Raw genomic sequence first — 19,674 nt, 5'->3', positions numbered from 1 at the left:
TCATGACATATGTTTCGTGCGCATGTGTTTGTAGAACTTTTTTTTTTCGTCTACTAGTCAAAATCGTTCCTTGATGCAAAATTTTATTTTAGTAGTGCGTCGTCAAAGGTAATCATCATATTAAATATTGCAAAACAAAAATACTTAATGTGCAAATGCAGTGTGTGAAAATCGATCAGTGAAAAAGGGAAACAACAATTTTATCAAATAAATAAACGGAATACACACAAGTCGGTATACCGAACAGAAAAAAAAACTAGATCTCGCTCAGTTTGTGTTTTTATTCGCATTATTTTGACCGTGAAGCGTTTTTACACTCTCCACTTTACCTGAAATAAATACACCAGGGAAATACACGAGCGTACTGTAATAATGTGGCAGCAACAAAAGTCTTTGTTGCTTGTGGGAGCCTTTTCAGTCGGAGCGGTGCTTATTCTATCGTAAGTTTGATTGAAATCATTTTTTTTCCATTTTCACCAAAATTTCCTTTGTTTTGATTGAACTTATAAAAAAGTGTCTTGTTTGACGATTTTGGCCGAGGTCATTCCATTCAATGCATGTGTTCGTTTTTACACGTGTATTTGTATGGGTATACCATATGTTTTACTGGTATCGACTGGATTGAAAGTTTCTCCAGCTGGTTCATGAAAACAAAAATTGTATATGTCCAAATGTCTGAATTAGATAAAATATCGTAAAAATATTCTGGAACCGGTTTCGAATTTTTTTTTCGGTTGGTTTTCAAATATAATAAAATGTCCTGAACCTGCTAGCATTTTACACCTTTTATACACTGGCAAAAGGAATTACCGTGTTCATAAAATGTTAGAAAATTTACCTGCCTCTAATTCGTATAATTTACTTTCCGAAAATGTTTCATAAGAACTGCATTTTTCGTTTTAAGTGCAACGCATGTGGTGTGTAGTAGGTGCAACGAAAATTACTCAGATCAGAATACTTACAATACAAATAGAATTGAAGATGATGGTTGTTTTAATGTGGTTCTTTTGTTCAAAATGAAAGAAAAAAAGACTCAGACAAAATTTTAACATAAATCAAAAATAAAATCGGAATGAAATTAGTGCGCCATACCAGTCACTTGTTCTTCGCATTTAATTTTTTTTTACAGAAAAAATATCTTAAATAAAGGAAAACACTTTCATCATTTTCATGTTTTTAACTTTGTATTTTTTTCACAATTTTTCATTGTGAGAAAATACGATGCGAACACCAAAATCTTTTTTGGATTTTCTCTCTGTCGCAATTAAAAGAAATAAATAAACTGCATGTGCTACACATTCGTTTAAGACAATTTTTTTTCTGTTTACAAGAAAACGAACAAGAATTTGCGCATTACTAATTGACTCTTGTAGCTACTTACAGTTTGTGTATACAGATATTTAGGCATATTTTTCCTGTTATTGTGCCGATTTTTATTTACGTTCAAAATTATTACCAGTTATCGAAAACATCAATTTATTATCTGTTCCAAGGTAGCTCAATATATACAATGAATCAGAACACCTTTTCTATTCAATTATACATACTGATAACACGTGAAAAGGCAAAAAAAAATTATTTCAAGGAAATCTTGACGAGATTTTTGCAAGCTTGGCACATACACAAACAAAAAGTTGATTGAGCCTTTGTGGATCTGGTCATTATAGGTATTTTCGTGAACTCCCCTAAACAGGGTGTTATTTTTAGGGTATAATGAAACATCAATTCAATGTTTTGCTTAGCAGTAGAGAAAAGACAGGAAGGAAAAGGAACGACTTGTTCTACCTGACATTGTTTCCAAATATTTTACTTAAAAATAAAATCGGATGACTAATTTATACATTTACTCATCTAAAAGTTAAAGATGATGTCGTTTTTTGTGTTTCTCATGGTCACATTTTTTTTTTCAAATATTCCATCGATAAGGTATCTGTTGAAATATCCCAACGCAATACCTTTTAAGATGGTTTTATAGGTCGTTGTTCGATTTATCATTGTTTGATAATTTTTTGCGAATTGGGTCAAGGAAAATTGTGATTTTATCGAGAGAGGAGAGAGAGAGTGAGAAAAAACAGAAACAATTTTTCGCATTCCCGGTTGAGCATCAGCCAAACAAACAACATTCTTGATTATGTTTTGCTTTTTCATCAAAACAATCATTTAATTGAAAAGGAATCAAGAACTGTTTCGTCTACTAAAATTCGTATACATTCGAACAAGCACATATCATCACGTTTTCTACTTCGGGCATTTTTAGTATGATTGAAAATCAATTGGCTTGCATTTTAATTGATAAATTCGTTTTAGGAAGGGCTGACCAAACTAAAATCTGAAAATCAATTTTGTGAGACCAATTCTGTTTGCACCATCGGTCACCGGTCAGGTATAATGTACGTAGTTTTTATGACACTCACGACATGTGTTCGAAAGACTCGTTTTCGTTAGCAAATAAAACGAAACACTGCCATGACCTATAATCCCGGTAAATGTTTCGAACAGTCCATGTCAAATGTACCTGTATAACAGGGTGGGTCGAATTTTGTATTTTGTCTTTAAACTCCTGGTTGCATTCAGGATGTTACAGATAATCTTTTGAGGTATTCTTTTGAAAACCAGCCTACCGAAATCGGACGCATTTTCCAGTGGACTTTTTTTATGTACCTAGAAAGGACTTCGACCCTAGAAGCAAAAACCACTTTCAAAAAAATTCTTCGAAACTTGTGTGGCTAGTGTGAGGTGGTCAAAAACCGAAAACATGCACTTTTCTTACAAAAATATCTCCAGTTACACGAGCCGTACGGGGTTGTGTGGGGTTTCATTAGAAAGGTATTCACATGTACTATTGAGCCGAATAGGCAAAGCACATAAAATTACCTTTCAAATGATACCCCACACGACCGTGTACGTTTTGTGTATCTCGAGAAATTTTTGTAAGAACATTGTAAGTCTTCGGTTGAAAACTTTAGCTGCACATATTTCAGTATAGATAAATTTAAAACCCAGTAAGACCCTATTTGGCTCAATAGTACTTGTGATTATCTTTCTAATGACACCCCACACGACCCTTGTACGGCTTGTGTAACTGGAGAAAATTTTGTATGAAAAATGCAAGTTTTCGGGTTTTGATCACCTTTCACCAGCCACACAAGCTTCGAAGAATTTTTTTGAAAGTGGATTTGGCTTCTAGGGTCGAAGTTCTTTCTAGGTATATGTAAGAAAGTTCACTGGAAAATGCGTCCGATTTCGGTAGGCTGTTTTTTAAAAGAATCCCTCTTTATGGAAGATATTTTTTTTTAAATGTGTTTTTCCCTTTTTTAAAAGAAGCAATCATCTGAGTATTTCTAAAGCGATATCAAAAAGCTTACATGTTCTAGATTCTCTATGAGATCACCTATTCAGGCATACCCCACGAGCCTTTATATGTCACGATTTGTAGATTTTATTCGCCGTATAACGTAAAAGAATTGTGACCAGCCGTTGCGTGTGTCTCAACATAAAGTACATAACTTTGAACTGAACTAATTGCGACTTCTTTTTAGCGTCAATGGTATTTAAAAAAAAAACTTTTCATCGAGACAGTACTTGAAAGTTTGTAGTTTCCACGTTTCAGAGGAAAAATTCGGTGAACTTTTCTAGAACTAACTGCACAATTTGGCATAATCTGTCATATTGTTCGAAAGTACACAGCCAATTGATTAATTTACTATTTCCGTCGACCATAACAACTGTCGTCATTTTATTATAAATTATTTACAAAAGCTGAATTTAAAATAAAAAAAATATTTTCGTTTCGTTATACCATTCATCCAAATGGATTATGATTCAATCAGTGTTGTAGGACTCAATATTAACCTACATCAACAAGAAAGTTCTAATTTTAAAAATGTACTGTCACACACAAATATAGACACATCGTCGTAATTTGAATGATACTATTAAGAGAAACACTTTCAATTTACAACTGAACTCATCGCCACGCCGCCAATTCAATATGCATAAAGTAAATCATTCATGCAAATCTAAATATTTTTTTTTTCGTATATTGAATCGAAATGTTTATATACAATTCGCTCTGCTATACTTACTTATATATACGTTTGTGAGGTATATGAAAATGAAAATCGAAATTTGTTTATATTTTTCTTTTTTCATTCATAAACATTTTTTTTGCTATTGATATAAAATGAAAACGTCGTTGTCGGGACAAGACCAACGTACGATACGAACGTATATATACGTGTATAATAACATTTTTGTTGGCATGAATTAATTGGATAAAGTTATTTTCATTTAAAAAAAAAACGGTTTCCTTTGTACGAAAAGGAACTGTGATGATGCTTTTTTTTTACGTCTCTCTAGTAAATAAACATCGGGAATCACGTGAGGGGTGGACGCCTCACAATTTTACTTTTAAGTTATTTATTTACATGTCGGTTTTATAATGAGAATTTAATGATGTTTTTAATGCTTATGCATAGTTGTGGTATTGTAAAAAAAAACTGATTAACAAGTTAAAGAACTGTTGCAACATATTTTCTCGTTTCAAATTAAGTAATTGGAAAACACAATAGTGAATAATCGTGTCTTTTTTGTACTCATTTTTCTAATTAATTAGATATACGCGGTTCTCTTGTGTTTTACTAGTCAGTTTAACTGGTTACAAACACCTTGAAGGTGGAGACACTTTCAAATTAAAAACATGCGAGCTTGAACAGTGTATGTGTATGGAATTATGGAAACGAAACAAAGATTCCAAAAATGGCTCGAAAAATGACTGAGGCATGGTGTTGCGGAAAAGTAGTTACATTGAAGAACCTCAGAAAAATTCATTTTTCCACAAAGAAAATGTGTCTCAGCGAAACTCTTTTTCTTTATGAAAAAAATTGTCAGCTGTCAGCGATACAACGATCCTTAAAACAACACCCTTGGGTCACGACAAACATCTTTTTTAATTTGGATTTTATTTTTTGCTGCGTTGTCTCCGGTGCTAGACTGATTTGAATTTGAAACCTATATTGTCGAGGCTATTGTTCTTTTACAATAAGTTGTTTTAATTACTCTAACTAATTCAGTCGGTAAATGAATGTCGAAAAAGTTAATTCGGTTTGTTTGGGTATGGTATTTGCTATTAAACTTTAGCTCTACCACCAATTTTTAACGGAAAATGATATTTATCAATTCCATTTTCTAAGCAAATTGGAATACAAGGGTTTATAGTGCATTAGTGCAAGGATACATGTGGCCCATTTTTCCAAATATTTTTTTTCCAACGCCAAAGAACTCTGGCAAGTAACTATTCTTCGGCTAAAATTCCACATGCATCTGTGCTGATTGCAATTAACTGACCTTTACCTTTAACATTTTGATTATTGCATTTCGATAATAAATTTCTATTCGATCTTATGGTAGTCTCCATTCTCCACAGAAAATGCTGTGCTTTCTATAGTTTCTATCTAAAAATGTCTGAGCATTGTTCATCAATTGCATTTTTCAGATTCTTTTCGTCTCTTGAATCTAACACCGCTCGTTTTCTACAATATGGATAGTATTGTTATTAGCATCAAGCGAGTGGATCTTAATAATATTTGAACTGTAATTGGTTCACTGTTTGCTTCGAAACTATATTATTCAAGCAAGCTTCTGGATAAGAATTTTGAATTACAAATTCTTCTGAATAATTTATTTCCTCAATAAAACGGTCTGACATATGCGGAAGATGCGCTGAGACACAGAGTCTAGAACAGGTTTTTTTTGCCATTTACGTTTTAAATAACGGCTAAGCATCTATGAGTTTCTTGGATACACTTTTGTTTTTAGTGACCGTCCTCGTTTCTCATTTGCAGGGGGACATGTAATAAATCTTTAATATTATACAAGCTATTTTTATCTATATGTCATAATGTTTACGCTAACCATTTAAGCCTGTTTTGCTTGTACATAGGCATGGATGAAAACAGTCAAAGCGATTCTGAAATGAATTCATTGCTTATTGACGACTTAAAACAACGAGTACCTTTACATTGAATGAATTTCTGAAATAGGTAATAGGTTCTGCAGTTCCGCTGATATTAGATACTTCGGAGGCAAAGCTGAGACTTTTCGCCAATTTTCACAATTTTCGTGAATCTCCCCGCGGGCACATTCGATTGTTATGACTGACAAAAACTGTCACAAAAACACACTTTTCGAACAATTACGTGCAAAGTTGTCTCATTTTATTGGTCCTGTTCACAGTTTAACACAGTGCCAAAGCTATCATCGTGAATAAGTTAAAGTGTCCTAATACGACTCGCTCTGTGTACCTCAACTTAATATGCAGATTGATGGAAGCTTTGTTGTCATTACCAGCCGAGCCGTACTCTTATTTCATTTTGAGCAGCAAAATATGAAAAATGTGTCGATGCTGTTCTCGTTACCATAAATTACTCAATAATTATGAATGCATGTTTCGGCAATTAAGTAAGCAAAAAACATGTCTTTGAAGTGTTGTCATAACTCTGAACAATAAACTTAAACAATAACACTTTCCCAAATGCAAATCAATAAAATGTTTCAATTGATTGAGGCATCTTCAACTAATTTCACATTTCGTTCAGCAATTTTATTTTATGTTCTATAAATATGCGTGCGTATTATAAACGTTAAATTGGTGAATGCTATCCCATCTCGCCCATTCGATTGATTTGTTTGATACGTTCTATCTCTGCTATGTTTTGCTGTTATTTATATGTTCTGATTTCTATTCTTAACACTCAAGTGTGCACAGACTTCTTCATTCAACACCCGTATTACACAAAAAAGAAATATTTTCTTTCGAGATTCTCTATTTGGTGATGATACCTATTTTGTCACAATGTTTATTCGAAATTAAGTTTTGAACATCGGTTCTAATAATGTCTTTGACTATTTTCGAACATTAAGTTTGAACTTTAACGAACCAAAATGTCTGGTAATTATTTTGTTGTGCTGAAATTGGAAACAAACTTTTTCTATTTAAGTTATTGCTTACGTCGTTCAATTTCAATTTTCTGAAAAAAAGGTAACTGTAACCTGTCTGTATTCTTATGATATTTTAAAAGTTGATGGATGCTCCAGCAAAGGGCAAATATTACCACTCACTGAGACTAAAAAAGTTTGACTCAACGGAGTGTTTCCGTGGAGACATATAGCAAATGAACATACATTAGAGGATATATGACCGTAAAGAATATTTCTATTTAAATATTGCATCTAAAATGACAGGTGGCGCTACGATTCCCGTTTCATAGAAACGGCACACTGACAAAAAGTTTCGAAAAACTCAGCTGTTGCAGGTAGCTTTGTCTCCAGGCAATTTACAATAGCTGCCACAGCTGTAGCGCCCCATACAAAATATACAGCTGCGGCAGATAATGTAGATTACCTGGAGACAAAATTACCTGCTACAGGTGAGTTTTTCGAAACTTTTTTGTCAGTGAATCCTCTTGTAGTTTGTGAACTTCTTGATAATAAAGTTCATTTTTTCTGAGAGAAATGTTGACGACACCGGTCATTTTAGAAAATTTGTATCACTGTTGTATGCTGTTCACTGAAATACGACATTATTTCATAATGCACAAGTTCGCTCAAGTTCTCGGGTACAGGACTTATTATTCTGAAATTCTTAAGGAGTTGAAGAAGGAATTTTCTAGAATTTTAAGAATTAAGATTTTTGGGAACTTTTAAGAACTTTTAAGAACTTTCATGAATTTTACCAATTTTTAATAATTTACAATAATTAAACGTAAAGCTTGTGCAAAATCAACAGCTGAACTTCACCAGTACAGCTGATCAACAAACACACCTACTTGTTCAATACGTATACAATCAAAACACATTCGTAACAACGAGTTTACTACATTACTGCAGTCATACGTGTTATGTGCGCATATAGATGACCTTAACGTATGTATGTACTGTATGTAGCTTGCCTTTGAATTGTTTTCGATACAAAGGTATTGTCTTTGTCGACCAGCTAGAGATGTTCAGCTGTTGCTGATTCTGCACAAGCTTTACGTTTAATAATTGTATTTTTTTGAGATTTAATTCTTAAAGATTCTTAAAATTCATGAAATTTTCAAATTTAATAAATTTTAGAAATTTAAGAATTTTTAGGAATTGAAATTTCGAATAAAAAGCCTTGCTCGGGTGTTAGTTTCGTATCAATTTTCTATCATTTCTCCGATAGATACATAATCCATTATTGTAGTGCATTAGCAATAGCAATTATCGAATTGCTTTCAACAATTCTTTAAACATCAGTTAATTTGTATGAATATTTCCACAGCCTGATTGGTATGAGAATATTTTAACTTAATTTGACATTTTCCAATGTATTAAAAGACCAGAAAGCATTGAGCAACTAAAAATGTAAATCCATCTGTTTCGAGGTAACTTCGATGTTGATTATATTTCCTAGTCCAAAAGAAACGAGTTTTCAAACAAAAAAGCTTTGTGTGCACAATTTCAAACAAGAAAAACGTTCGCTTGTCTCCTGAGCGAATTTATAATCTTTAAATTTAATTCTTTTCTGAATCTTACACATTGCTTTGACTATTTTGGGGAGAAGTTTTGTAGAGATGAAACGTTTTTAATCCAGAACTTGTATTGCACAAACACAATCTAGATTTAGTTGCTCAGCCAACATTTTTCATTACTCTGTTGCGCGCCGCAAAAATTGAAGTACAAGCACGGAATTTTGAAAACCGACACATTTTCTGTTCATGTGTTTTACTTGAGTTTCTGATTTCTCCATATGAAAATACATGCAAAATTCACAAAAAACCAATAAACCACAAAACAGAAAATGGGAGGTGCGGTAATCATGGTTTGATAGCGAAATGAAACGCATTTCTGTGTAACAAAATAATATGAGATAAAAAAGTCTTCGCAATTCGATTAATCTTTTCGAAGAAGAATTTCTATTTGAATCAAAAACGTACACTATATTGCACTTACCATACCAATTATTCATTCAAAAATAATCACATTGATTTATTTTCATTTAAGTTCGCAAGAGTACACTGTGCAAACATTACATGGAATTGTTCTATGACTTTTTTGTAAACCATGCTTGTTTCAAAAAATGAAACAAAACGAAACAAATCAAAATAAAACAAAACAAATCAAAACGAAACAAATCAAAACAAAACAAAACAAATCATGTTTCGGCCACTTGGCAACAAATTACAAGATCTGTTTTAAAGATTAATACATGGATTTCGATTATCACTCTTTCCAGGTAGCATCATTGAGATTGAACTTAGAGGTAAACAAAGTAAAATTTTAAATTTTTTAATTTAAATTGCTTCGAAACAGCTAAAAACAAATTGTTTTTCCGTAGGAAATCTACGGAAAACAAATTTAATTTGTGCTGTTTCACGACCTAATACTTACAATATTTTTATGTTTCACTTTGTTTACCTCTAAGTCCAATCATAATTAAGCTACCATAAAAGAATAATTAACGAAATCCAAATATTAATCCTTAAAACAGATCTTGTAATTTGTTGCCAAGTGGCCGAAACATGTTTTGTTTTGATTTGTTTTGATTTGTTTTGTTTTGTTTTGTTTTGATTTGTTTTGTTTTGTTTCACTTTTTCGAAGCAATGTTGGCAACTTACAATAAAAGATCTCATAGAATAATTTCGTGTGTATGAAAAGTCAATGCACACATGATTTCAACTTCTAGGATTTGTATTAAAAAATCAACGTTGATGTGATCATTTTTGAATAAATGTTTCGTGAGTGCAGTGGTGTTATGTTTTCGTTCGAATAGAAACCATGTTTCGAAATATGTGAACCTGCAAGACATTTTTTATCTCAATTATATATTGCTTTTCATTTTCTGTAAAACCACGATTCCCGCACCTCCATGTGTCGGTTTTCAAAATTCCGAGAGTGTATCTAGTGCCACATAATATCATTAATGCTTGCGTCCCTTTGTCCATAAGGTGTAAGAACCTGAAAGGCATATTTCTACGCTCACTCACAAATTCATATAAAACAAAAATTGGAATTAGTGGCGTAAAATCGCCCGTGCACAATTCTATTTCCGTGTCCAATATTTTCTGACACTTTAGTAGTTAGTGATAGAGACTAATTCAATGGCTGAAACAGATCATTTAATTTTCAGTCATAAATTCAGTTTTTATAATGACTTTATAAAAGAGCGGAAACGTTTAAGTAAATAAATTTATTGTAACGACCTAGTGATAAAAGAAAATTGAGATAACGGTAGATTTATTGGTGAGAATTGTTTGTATCTACAGGTGATATTTGGTCAAGATAACCTTGCTCAAATACCCCTGACCGTTATTTAACTGTTAGAATTGAGATAAGAACTCAGTGCAATGACTTATGAATTTTTAACGATTTTTTATAGTCCTTTTACGAAAACACCAATTTCTAGCTGTTGTTGTTTGTATACCTTTATATCCCTGATAACTTTCCCAGTATACCACCTTTCATATCCCTCCTACAAATTCGGTAGAAGTAACTTTATACGTGTTCTTTTTTGCAGGCTCCAAATACGACCATATGGATTGTTGTTTTCAATATTACTGGCATTCTGGCTGTACAAAACTCGCTGTCCAAATTTTAAGTTAATTACCCCACCAACGATCACAAATTGCGGTGAAAATTTGTATCACGACTATCTAGAATTTAAGCAAAGACAACCCAGATTATGCTGGATATACACCAGCAGTGTGCTAGTCGCTCTGGCTGTTCTCGGTCACATAATATCGGGAAAAACGATTATCGTGTTCGGACTGCTTATGGCCACATTGATATTCTCGAAACACAAATTTACGATCGAGACGGTGCAACAAGAGGGTGAGTTGATTATTGTGGTCAATAGTTTTTTTTAAAGAGAATATCGAATTCTTAAGTATAGTTAGCTGGTACGTTCGACGTATTTTCTTTCATCTATATTTTCGTATTGGCTTTAAATAAATTCTATCTACAGCAGGCATATCTCCATGGAAATAATTCAGTTTCATAATTCTAAATGAATAGGACCAACTCGTTCTCGTTTTTTTTTTGCGCTAAAAAAACAATTTCAAATATTTAACTACAACCACATTTCCATCTATTTCTGTTTACAATTTTCCAACACAAACTTATTATTAGAAAAGATCGTGTATATTATTCACATTTTGCGTATTTTTATTTGTAAACAATGATATCGGGAAGCAACTTTGTTGTCACTGTTTTTTTATTATTATTCTGCTAAATAGAGTTGCGATTTCGTAAATGTGATGAGTTTTTCAATGTTTATCGACAAAAGAATCATCACAGAATGTACACTTCTACTACATATTGTACGTATATACAAGAGACGATTCGCTGTTTGTTATCAGGAAACTGTGTGTATTAAAATATTCGTCGTCAATGGTCCATTTTTTGGTTTGTGGTTTCTTGTTTTAATAAATAATTTTTTATAAAAAAAATACGACACCACAGTGTTCATTACACGGAGGAGTTTCTGAAACTTTTATATTCACTTCATCTATCGCAAGCGGCTAAATTTAAATGAGGAATGCCAACAAACATTTACTGTCCACTTTTATGTTTGTATGATGGTGTATGCATTGCATATTTGCTGATGGTTCCAAAAATATAGAGACGACTCGTTTTTCTGTAGATAGAATCAAGTTTATACCTTTGAAAGTACTTCTTTTGAGGAATTCTTTTGAAAAACAGAATCCTGAAATCAGACGCATTTTCCATTGGGCTTTTTAAAATATGCCCAGAAGCCAAAACCACTTTCAAAAAAATTCTTCGAAGCTTGTGTGGCTAGTGTGAGTTGATCAAAAACCGAAAACATGCACTTTTCTTACAAAAATTTCTCCAGTTACACGAGCCGTACAGGTTCGTGTGGGGGGTCATTAGAAAGGTAATTGCATGTACTTCCGGGCAAATAGGGTCTTATTGGGTTTAAAATTCATCCACACTGAGATATGTACAGTTAAAGTTTTCAACCGAAAAAAGACTGAAAACTCACACTTTTCTTACAGAAATTTCTCTAGTTACACGAAACGTTCATGGTCGTGTGAGAGTATGAAAGGTAATTAAGTTCCAAACTATTTTTTTTTATTTTTTATCGATGGAGAACCTAATCATAAGACACTTTGGCTCGTATCATATGCCAAAAAAATGTAAAACTTTTTTTATAAATCATTTTGAAAGTCACTAAAAATACGAAAATTCGAATAGAAATACAGTATGTCATCAAAAATTTTTGTATTTCGATTCGAATTTTCGTGTTTTCAATGACTTTCAAAATGATTTATAAAAAAAGTTTTAACTTTTTTTGGCATATGATACGAGACCAAGTGTCTTATAATTAGGTTCTCCATCGATAAAAAATATAAACAAATTTTGTTTGGGACTCAATTGCATATACTTTCAGGAGAAGTAGAGCTTACGGAAGTTTGGTAGCATCTACGATGAATTATGTGAAGTTGAAATGTTTAAGTGCTTATATTGCATCGAAAATGCTACCAAACTTCCGTAAGCTCTACTTTTTCTGAAAGTACATGCAATTACCTTTCATAATTTACCCCACACGACCATGTACGTTTCGTCTGTAAATGTCTGTAAGAAAAGTGTGAGTTTTCAGTCTTTTTCGGTTGAAAACTTCAACTGCACATGTCTCAGCGTGAATGAATTTTAAACCCAATAAGACCCTATTTGCACCGGAAGTACATGCAATTACCTTTCTAATGACACCTCACACTACACTGTACGGCTCGTATGGAGAAATTTCTGTAAGAAAAGTCCATGTTTTCAGTTTTAATAATAATCACAAATCGCAAAACTAACAAATTAACAAAGAACAAGGGAATTTTTTCGGGAAAGCATTTCCTCATGTTTCCCTATATTTTTCCTAATTTTTCTCAAGAAAATTCTTCGGGGAAAATAACAGTCAAAATTATCAGCATGAATTCTCTTCAGCTGTTTTTCAGCTGATAAACACAAACAATCACATCTATTTACACGTCTTTATACGGTTTTACCACGCGCGTGCGTGTAGTAGATTCAACCGTTTAAACAAGTACAAACAGTTTTGATTGTATGTGTGGAACAGGTTAAAAACAACTGAAGCAAATTCATGCTGAAAATTGACTATAAGGAAAATTGGGGAAAATTTTAAATATGAAAATTTAAAAAAAAAAATGGGAAAATGACTTCCTAAAAATAGTATCAGATAAAAAATTTCTAGTTCTAATCAATACATTTCTTGTAATTTCAACTTAATTGATTATTAGTTACGTCGATTGGCTATTTTACCTCATTCGTTTACTATCTACTACGTATCCTTTACTGACGTAACAGTCAGCTATTCATTATTACACTCGGTAAATTTCAGTGGAGTGCAGAATTTGTAACGGCTTGTCTTTTTTACCAGCTCTTGTTTATGATCTGTCATATGTGAATAAACGGTTCATACACTACTGATGGAAACAAAAACAATAGCATGAACAACAACAACTGACTAACGACAAGCTGTTGCAAATTCTACACCGCAGTGAAATCTATCCAGTTGCACTATAGCGATACAAAATCCTTTTACCTCCTATATGTGCTGCGAAAATTCATTTTACATGCTACATGCGTCGACAACCGTACTTTTCATGTTTTAAGCACTTCTTTCGACGCCCTCAGCATGTAAAATCCATTACATAACTCGGGATAAAAATGAAAAGTCTCGTTTTCGTGTGTTTATTGACCTCGGCTTCGCCTCGGATCAACAAAATTCACACGAAAACTCTAATTTTCATCTTTTTATCCCTAGTCATGTAAAATACTATTTCGCAGGGGGCCTGCAAAAGAAAAATTCACTTTAGCCGCACTTAAGAGGTAAAATAATTTACATAATTGTGCGGAAATCGTTGTTTTGACTCGTGTGGTTGTATACTTAGCTATCGGCTCGTTGGAGCTACACACAAAACAACGATTTTCCGCACAAGTATGTAATCTACTATTATGCAACTCGTTCCGTAATATTACACTTCTGGGCCCTAATAAACTACTTTGCGCTATGATCACTGTAAACTGTCACCTCATCTGTTTGAAGTGTTTCTTTCACGGAAAATCTTTTCCTTTCTCTTACACACGTTTGGCTACAGTAATAGAAACGCTTAACGCAATGTAGGCGCTAATTTTTGGCATCGATGTCCATAACAGATGCCTAACCGTTCTCAAAAAAAAAGTTAATGAAAAGCTATTGATACCTTTTATCGTTGCCCAGGTGCAATTAATTTACGGCACTTCACATTCGCTATAAAGTTATTTTGTTTTAAATATCGGCCGTTAATTGGACACACAAGGTCGCATAATTAAACGGTATCTAGCGATTATAATTTGTGTATTTACGAACTTATTTTAGACATTTGACGTGCAGTTAATGAGTATATCACATTCTTGAAGAAAAAGATCGAGCTCAACTGTTTTACATTTGGATTTGTCTAATTCTGTATACAGAATGTGTGGTACTGGTGTACCTCGTACCGCTTTGGATTATCTTGCACTGTTAGCACTTTCTCAACGAACATTAGCATGAGAGTTCTCAGATGAAGAAATGGAACAATAGCATGGGACCTGCTACAATTAATCCATTTTTTTCAGGTGTATGTCACGTCTCGCCTGAATTATTTACACGAAAAAAAAACGTAAAATATCGATGAATGTATATTGGACGAGTATGATTTTCAGACTAAAATACTACGTATGCACAATGTACATTCAAGTCGCAAAAGACAAACAGAATTGAGTGACTCCTCAAATCATTTTTTTTACCATAAAGTCGTGATGGATCATTTTCGTGCAAATGTTTAAAAATGTAGACGACAACAAGATCTCCCTGCTCTTGTACATTTGCATAAAAATGAGTGATCACGGCTTTATAGTCAAAAATACATTTGGAAAATGTCTCTTCTAAAAATATGTCACTAGGTTTGATGTGCGTCCTTTACGACTCGTAAGTTGAGCGACGACAAGACCAGTGGATGACTCTTTCGTATATTTTGCGACGTAAAGTTTTACGACTTAAATGTATGTTGTGCGTACGCGATGTACTATTTGAGTCTCACACGTGCATGTCCCACCTAAATCAACAACTTTAACTTTCAAATAAATATTGATCGGTTAAAGCTCCTGTAAGCCCAAAAACAACCGTTCAAAGATATCTCAACTCCGTCGCTCATGTATCCGCATTCCAACTTGTTTCCATTTTTATTTCGTATTAAAACAAAAATCTGACAAGACGATTCATTACCGACTGACTGGTTAATAATTTGCTGTATAAAATTCAATTTAATTATTTGTTGTTGCTGTCGACAATGTTGTTGTCGGATCTGGCAATTAATTAAGTCATCTTGTGCTGAACACTAAACATTGTAAACAAGCGTCACAAATGGCTCGTTATCGTACACTCATAAAATAATTGTGAAAAATGTTATCTATATCCATTACAATGTGTGGTCTCTCAATTTTTCCTCATAACAATACGATTTGCGGATTAATTATTTGGTTACGAATACACACACTCAACTTGACCCATTTCATGTTTATCCGATATATTTTCTCGAGCAATTTTTCATTTATAAATTTTAAAATTAGATGGCATGTGACTAATTTTTTTACCAAATTTTATCTAAATGTACGTCGCATTATTACTTGAGAATGCGCGACATTATAATATTTGTTGTTCATTTTCAAATTGTTTCACATATTTTTTGATGATGATGATGTTTGCAAATAGAAGTATAAGCTCACTTAAATGACTGAGATTTCAAGGTGAAAAGCATTTCACTGCAATTGTGGAGGATTTCCGCCATGAAATAGGCGGGTCAGTAGAACGTTTGCTTTCAAAATTTCGTTCGGAAAGTGAAAGTCTGTCTCGAAGTCTCCGTAAATGCTCCGTAAGGAAAAGGCTCAAGGTTGTTGCAGTTGCACGTTGGTTGCAGTTATTTTAAAATTGTTTGATTTGAATTAAGTAGCAAAAGCAGCTGTGATCGTAATGATAAATTTTTATTTACTTACCTTGCAGATGATAAGGCATTTTGTTTTATAAAGTTTAATCAAAACCGAATCTCTGGTGATGATAGAACTAGCTCTCTAGAAACCGGTCGGGTGAAAAAACAATTTCCTGAGAAATTTTAAAATTTTGAGTTTGATTCAACGTTCTTGTGACCGAATAGCTTGTTTTCATAGTAAGATTCTTGGAAATGTAAATTAGCTTTAAACATTTACAAAATAACCAAATTTTCGAAGGCCTTCACTCGAATATTGTCCATGAAAAGAATGAAGAAAAAATCGATGTTCAAAGTAAGGTAACCGTTTAGAAAAGTCATTCAAAGAATATACAGTTAGAAGGTTGCACTGTATGTAGTAGAGTTAGAGGCAGTGAAACTTCGGTATGAAATTTCTTCAGCTGTCTTTCAGCTGATCCACAAACACAATCAAAACCGTTTATGCGTCTTTATACGATTTTACACGACCACATGCTTGCTTGGAGCACCTTCAACCGTATAAACAGTTTTGGTTGTATGTGTGGATCAGCTGAAAAACAGCTGAAGCAAATTCATACTGAAATTTCACTGCCTTTTATTCTAGTTACGAGATTTCAGGTCAGTTTATCTTTCGAACAAAATTTGAATTACAACGATAGGTCGACCTGAAACTATCAGGTTGTGACCGAAAACGTCAAACAGATTCAGGGTAAAATTGGGACATGACCTGACGTGAACCCATCAGGTTGACCTGAACTAACCTGAATACTGGAAATACTTGAGATGGTTTCGACATCTCATGTTATTGGTCATAAGGGCTGTTCACAAATTACGTCACACCGAAAGTAGGGGAGGGGTGTATTGGAAAACGTGGCGATTCTAACAATTTTGCGTCACACAGTGATAACAAAAATTCAAAAAAATAGCACGAACTGCCTTTAACACCCCGTACTGTCACTTCAAATGATTCTCAGCTTTGTTTGTTCTTGTTACTTGTCATTCTTTCGCATTTTTCATACTTCATTGACAAATGATAATAAAATGCGAAAATTCTTGTTTCAGATGAAAGGCTTTGGGCGTCACAAACCACCGACGTTGACGAATTTCTGCCCGATGTTAACGAGTCCAATTTATCACTGCTCCAGCATGCTGGCGACGAAGCCGTTATATTACACTCAATCACATCGCCGCTAAACGACGACGAAGACAAAAGTGACGAAATCCCATCCGATTTAATAATACCAGATTCATTGCCGGAAGTTGACGAACAGACTGATTCCAGCGACGATGAGTGCTTGATTAGCCCTGCAGTGGCTTTTCCAACACTAAAGTCCCTATCGAATCAAGAAATTGAGTTCAACAGCCGCTACTTTAAGGACACATCATCATCGTCCGATGAGGATAGTATATCGAAAGGATTGACATTTAACGATTATAGTATCGTAGACGGTGCACAGCGACCAAATGATAATAAAATAGAAAATTTATCGGTTGATAAAGTTGATAGCCAACGAAGTACGATGTTCTCCATTCCGACCATGATGGCAGACCTAATGTCAAATCTGACGAAAAGTAGCAAAGCTACGTTCGACGTGGATAAAAGTAAAAGTTTGCCGAAGGGTCCCGATAAGCAACTCGCATCGGAATCGTCCGATGAAAGCGAATTCGAAATTTTGAGCACCGACGAACTTAACATCAATTAGGAGAGCTTCTTTAAAAAAAACTATTTTCAAATCTTGTTGTGAATTGTGGCTGGGATTAGAGAGGAGAAGAAAGGAGTCTATTTCGCCCGGCAATTTTTATTTTTTATTTCATTGATGATATCGTAGTAGACCTATTTTGTGGCAGTAATAAATGTGTAAATTTGAAAATGTAAATTAATTAATGAACATTTTGTATAATTGATTTATTCACTTGTAAATGATTTTGACATGACTTGATGTCCATTTTTGGTATAAAAATAATCGGTCCGCAGTGATGCAATATTCTTCTTTCGTTTGTTAAAGCGATTTCGAAACATTTTAATCAAATTTAACAATAATATGAAGGACGTGTTCGGAAATAAAAAGTGTGACAAAAAAGGTATACCGTTATGTGGGTATAAGGACTTGGCATCTATATATTTGGGACCTAGCCAAAATTACACAAAATAATTTAACACCTCGATCAACATATATATAAAAGTATAAAGAAAATGAAAGTTTTTTTCTTCTTCGAAAATGTAGCATAATGTAATATTCCACATTCAACCGATTTTTCTTCTTTTTGTTTGATTTTCATTCAAAATTATGAATTTACTGTGTATAAAATATAGGAATGTGGAAAATAAAAGAATCATCCTTTAGCGTGTTTAATATCGAACTTCAACGGATTTTAATTTTATTTTTCGTTTTCAGCTTTAAAACAAACAAAAAAAAACAAAAAATATTTATATACGAGATTATAATTGAAAATAATAAAGTGATTTATTTTGAAAACAAATTTAAGAAAAGAATATTGTCTTATCCTTCCCTTCCTCCACATAATCATAATGCATTGAGCACACACGACGCAGTGTCTCATCTTGGACCACGGTATGTGAAGAATCGCCAAAGTAAAATCTTGACGTTTATGACAATTATTGACAATTATTTATTGTGCTTTTTTAGTGAATTAACAAGTTAGTTGCTGGAAATTTTTTAGTTTAATATTACAAACTGCATTCACAATGAATTTCTTATCATAAAAAAAAAATGCGGTATATGCCTGATGATGAAGTTCAACCTAGTGTTCAACTGTGTCGGGTAATCTCGCACACATTTAAGACTGTGCGAAATTACCCTCCTACTGGGTGAATCTCGCACGGTGCGAGATTACCCTCATTCGGGTGAATCTCGCGCGGTGCGAGATTACCCTCACTTGGGTGAATCTCGCACAAATAAAAAGTTCGTTTTTTATGTTTAATGTCGGCATCCCAATATTTTCCCTTTAATTTTTTTTAGCAGATTCAGGTATCTCTCATCAAACGCATCAAATGTGCCGGTATCTCAACATTTTCCTTTACAAAATGTTAGCAGATTCCGGTATCTCCCATCAAATGTATCAAATGTGTCGGTATCTCAACATTTTCCTTTTACAAAATGTTAGAAGTTACCGGTATCTCACATCAATTGCATCAAATGTGACTGTATCCCAACATTTTCCTTTTGCAAAATGTTACATGATACCGGTATCTTAAAAATGGTCTTGCACACATCTTCCTACAGCTCGCACACTTATGCTTACCAATAAATACTAAAAAACGAACTTTTTACTTGTGCGAGATTCACCCCAAAGGAGTGTAATCTCGCACCGTGCGAGAGTCACCTCTGGGTGAGTCTCGCACAACCGCCTTTTGTATGGTGTGCGAGAATACCCTACCCACTGAAAATTTAATTTGCATGGAAAATTAAACAACGAATTTCATTCAAAACGATCGTCCACAATAAAACTAAAAAAAAAATCAATATTTTTATTATAAAATTTCACTGGTAAAGATGGGTACATAGTTCGTGAAAAATGCATGCAAAATGCATGAAAAATGATGTTCGTACCACAAGTTGCAAAATGCGTGAAAAATGTGTTTAATCACAGTCCGAAGTTAATAAATTATGTACAT

At 33.5% G+C, this 19,674-nt stretch overlaps 1 protein-coding gene and 1 long non-coding RNA gene across 2 annotated transcripts; one reads left to right on the top strand and one right to left on the bottom strand.

The window, feature by feature from the left end:
* Nucleotides 1-4: 4 nt before the first annotated feature.
* Nucleotides 5-18,098, top strand: LOC119070601. The gene is made up of 3 exons (XM_037175019.1): nucleotides 5-440; nucleotides 10,541-10,854; nucleotides 17,100-18,098. The coding sequence occupies exons 1-3, from the start codon at nucleotides 373-375 to the stop codon at nucleotides 17,738-17,740; spliced, it is 1,023 nt and encodes a 340-aa protein (XP_037030914.1). The 5' UTR covers nucleotides 5-372; the 3' UTR covers nucleotides 17,741-18,098.
* On the bottom strand, nucleotides 334-1,510 carry LOC119070602. The gene is made up of 2 exons (XR_005086536.1): nucleotides 1,378-1,510; nucleotides 334-637 (listed from the first exon to the last, which is right to left on the bottom strand). It is a non-coding gene; the product is annotated as an uncharacterized LOC119070602 (long non-coding RNA).
* Nucleotides 18,099-19,674: the final 1,576 nt, after the last annotated feature.

The sequence above is a fragment of the Bradysia coprophila genome (assembly GCF_014529535.1).
Source record: "Bradysia coprophila strain Holo2 chromosome X unlocalized genomic scaffold, BU_Bcop_v1 contig_98, whole genome shotgun sequence".
In the NCBI taxonomy this organism is placed as follows: domain Eukaryota; kingdom Metazoa; phylum Arthropoda; class Insecta; order Diptera; family Sciaridae; genus Bradysia; species Bradysia coprophila.
The sequence above is the reverse complement of the archived record's forward strand: the minus strand, read 5'-3'. Positions and strand labels throughout refer to the sequence as shown.

Excerpts from the sequence above, each read along its gene's own strand:
- LOC119070601 (XM_037175019.1), top strand. The coding sequence starts at position 373 with ATGTGGCAGCAACAAAAGTCTTTGTTGCTTGTGGGAGCCTTTTCAGTC. Across the intron at positions 441-10,540 it reads GGAGCGGTGCTTATTCTATC|GCTCCAAATACGACCATATG; the intron begins GTAAGTTTGATT and ends TCTTTTTTGCAG. Across the intron at positions 10,855-17,099 it reads CGAGACGGTGCAACAAGAGG|ATGAAAGGCTTTGGGCGTCA; the intron begins GTGAGTTGATTA and ends TTCTTGTTTCAG.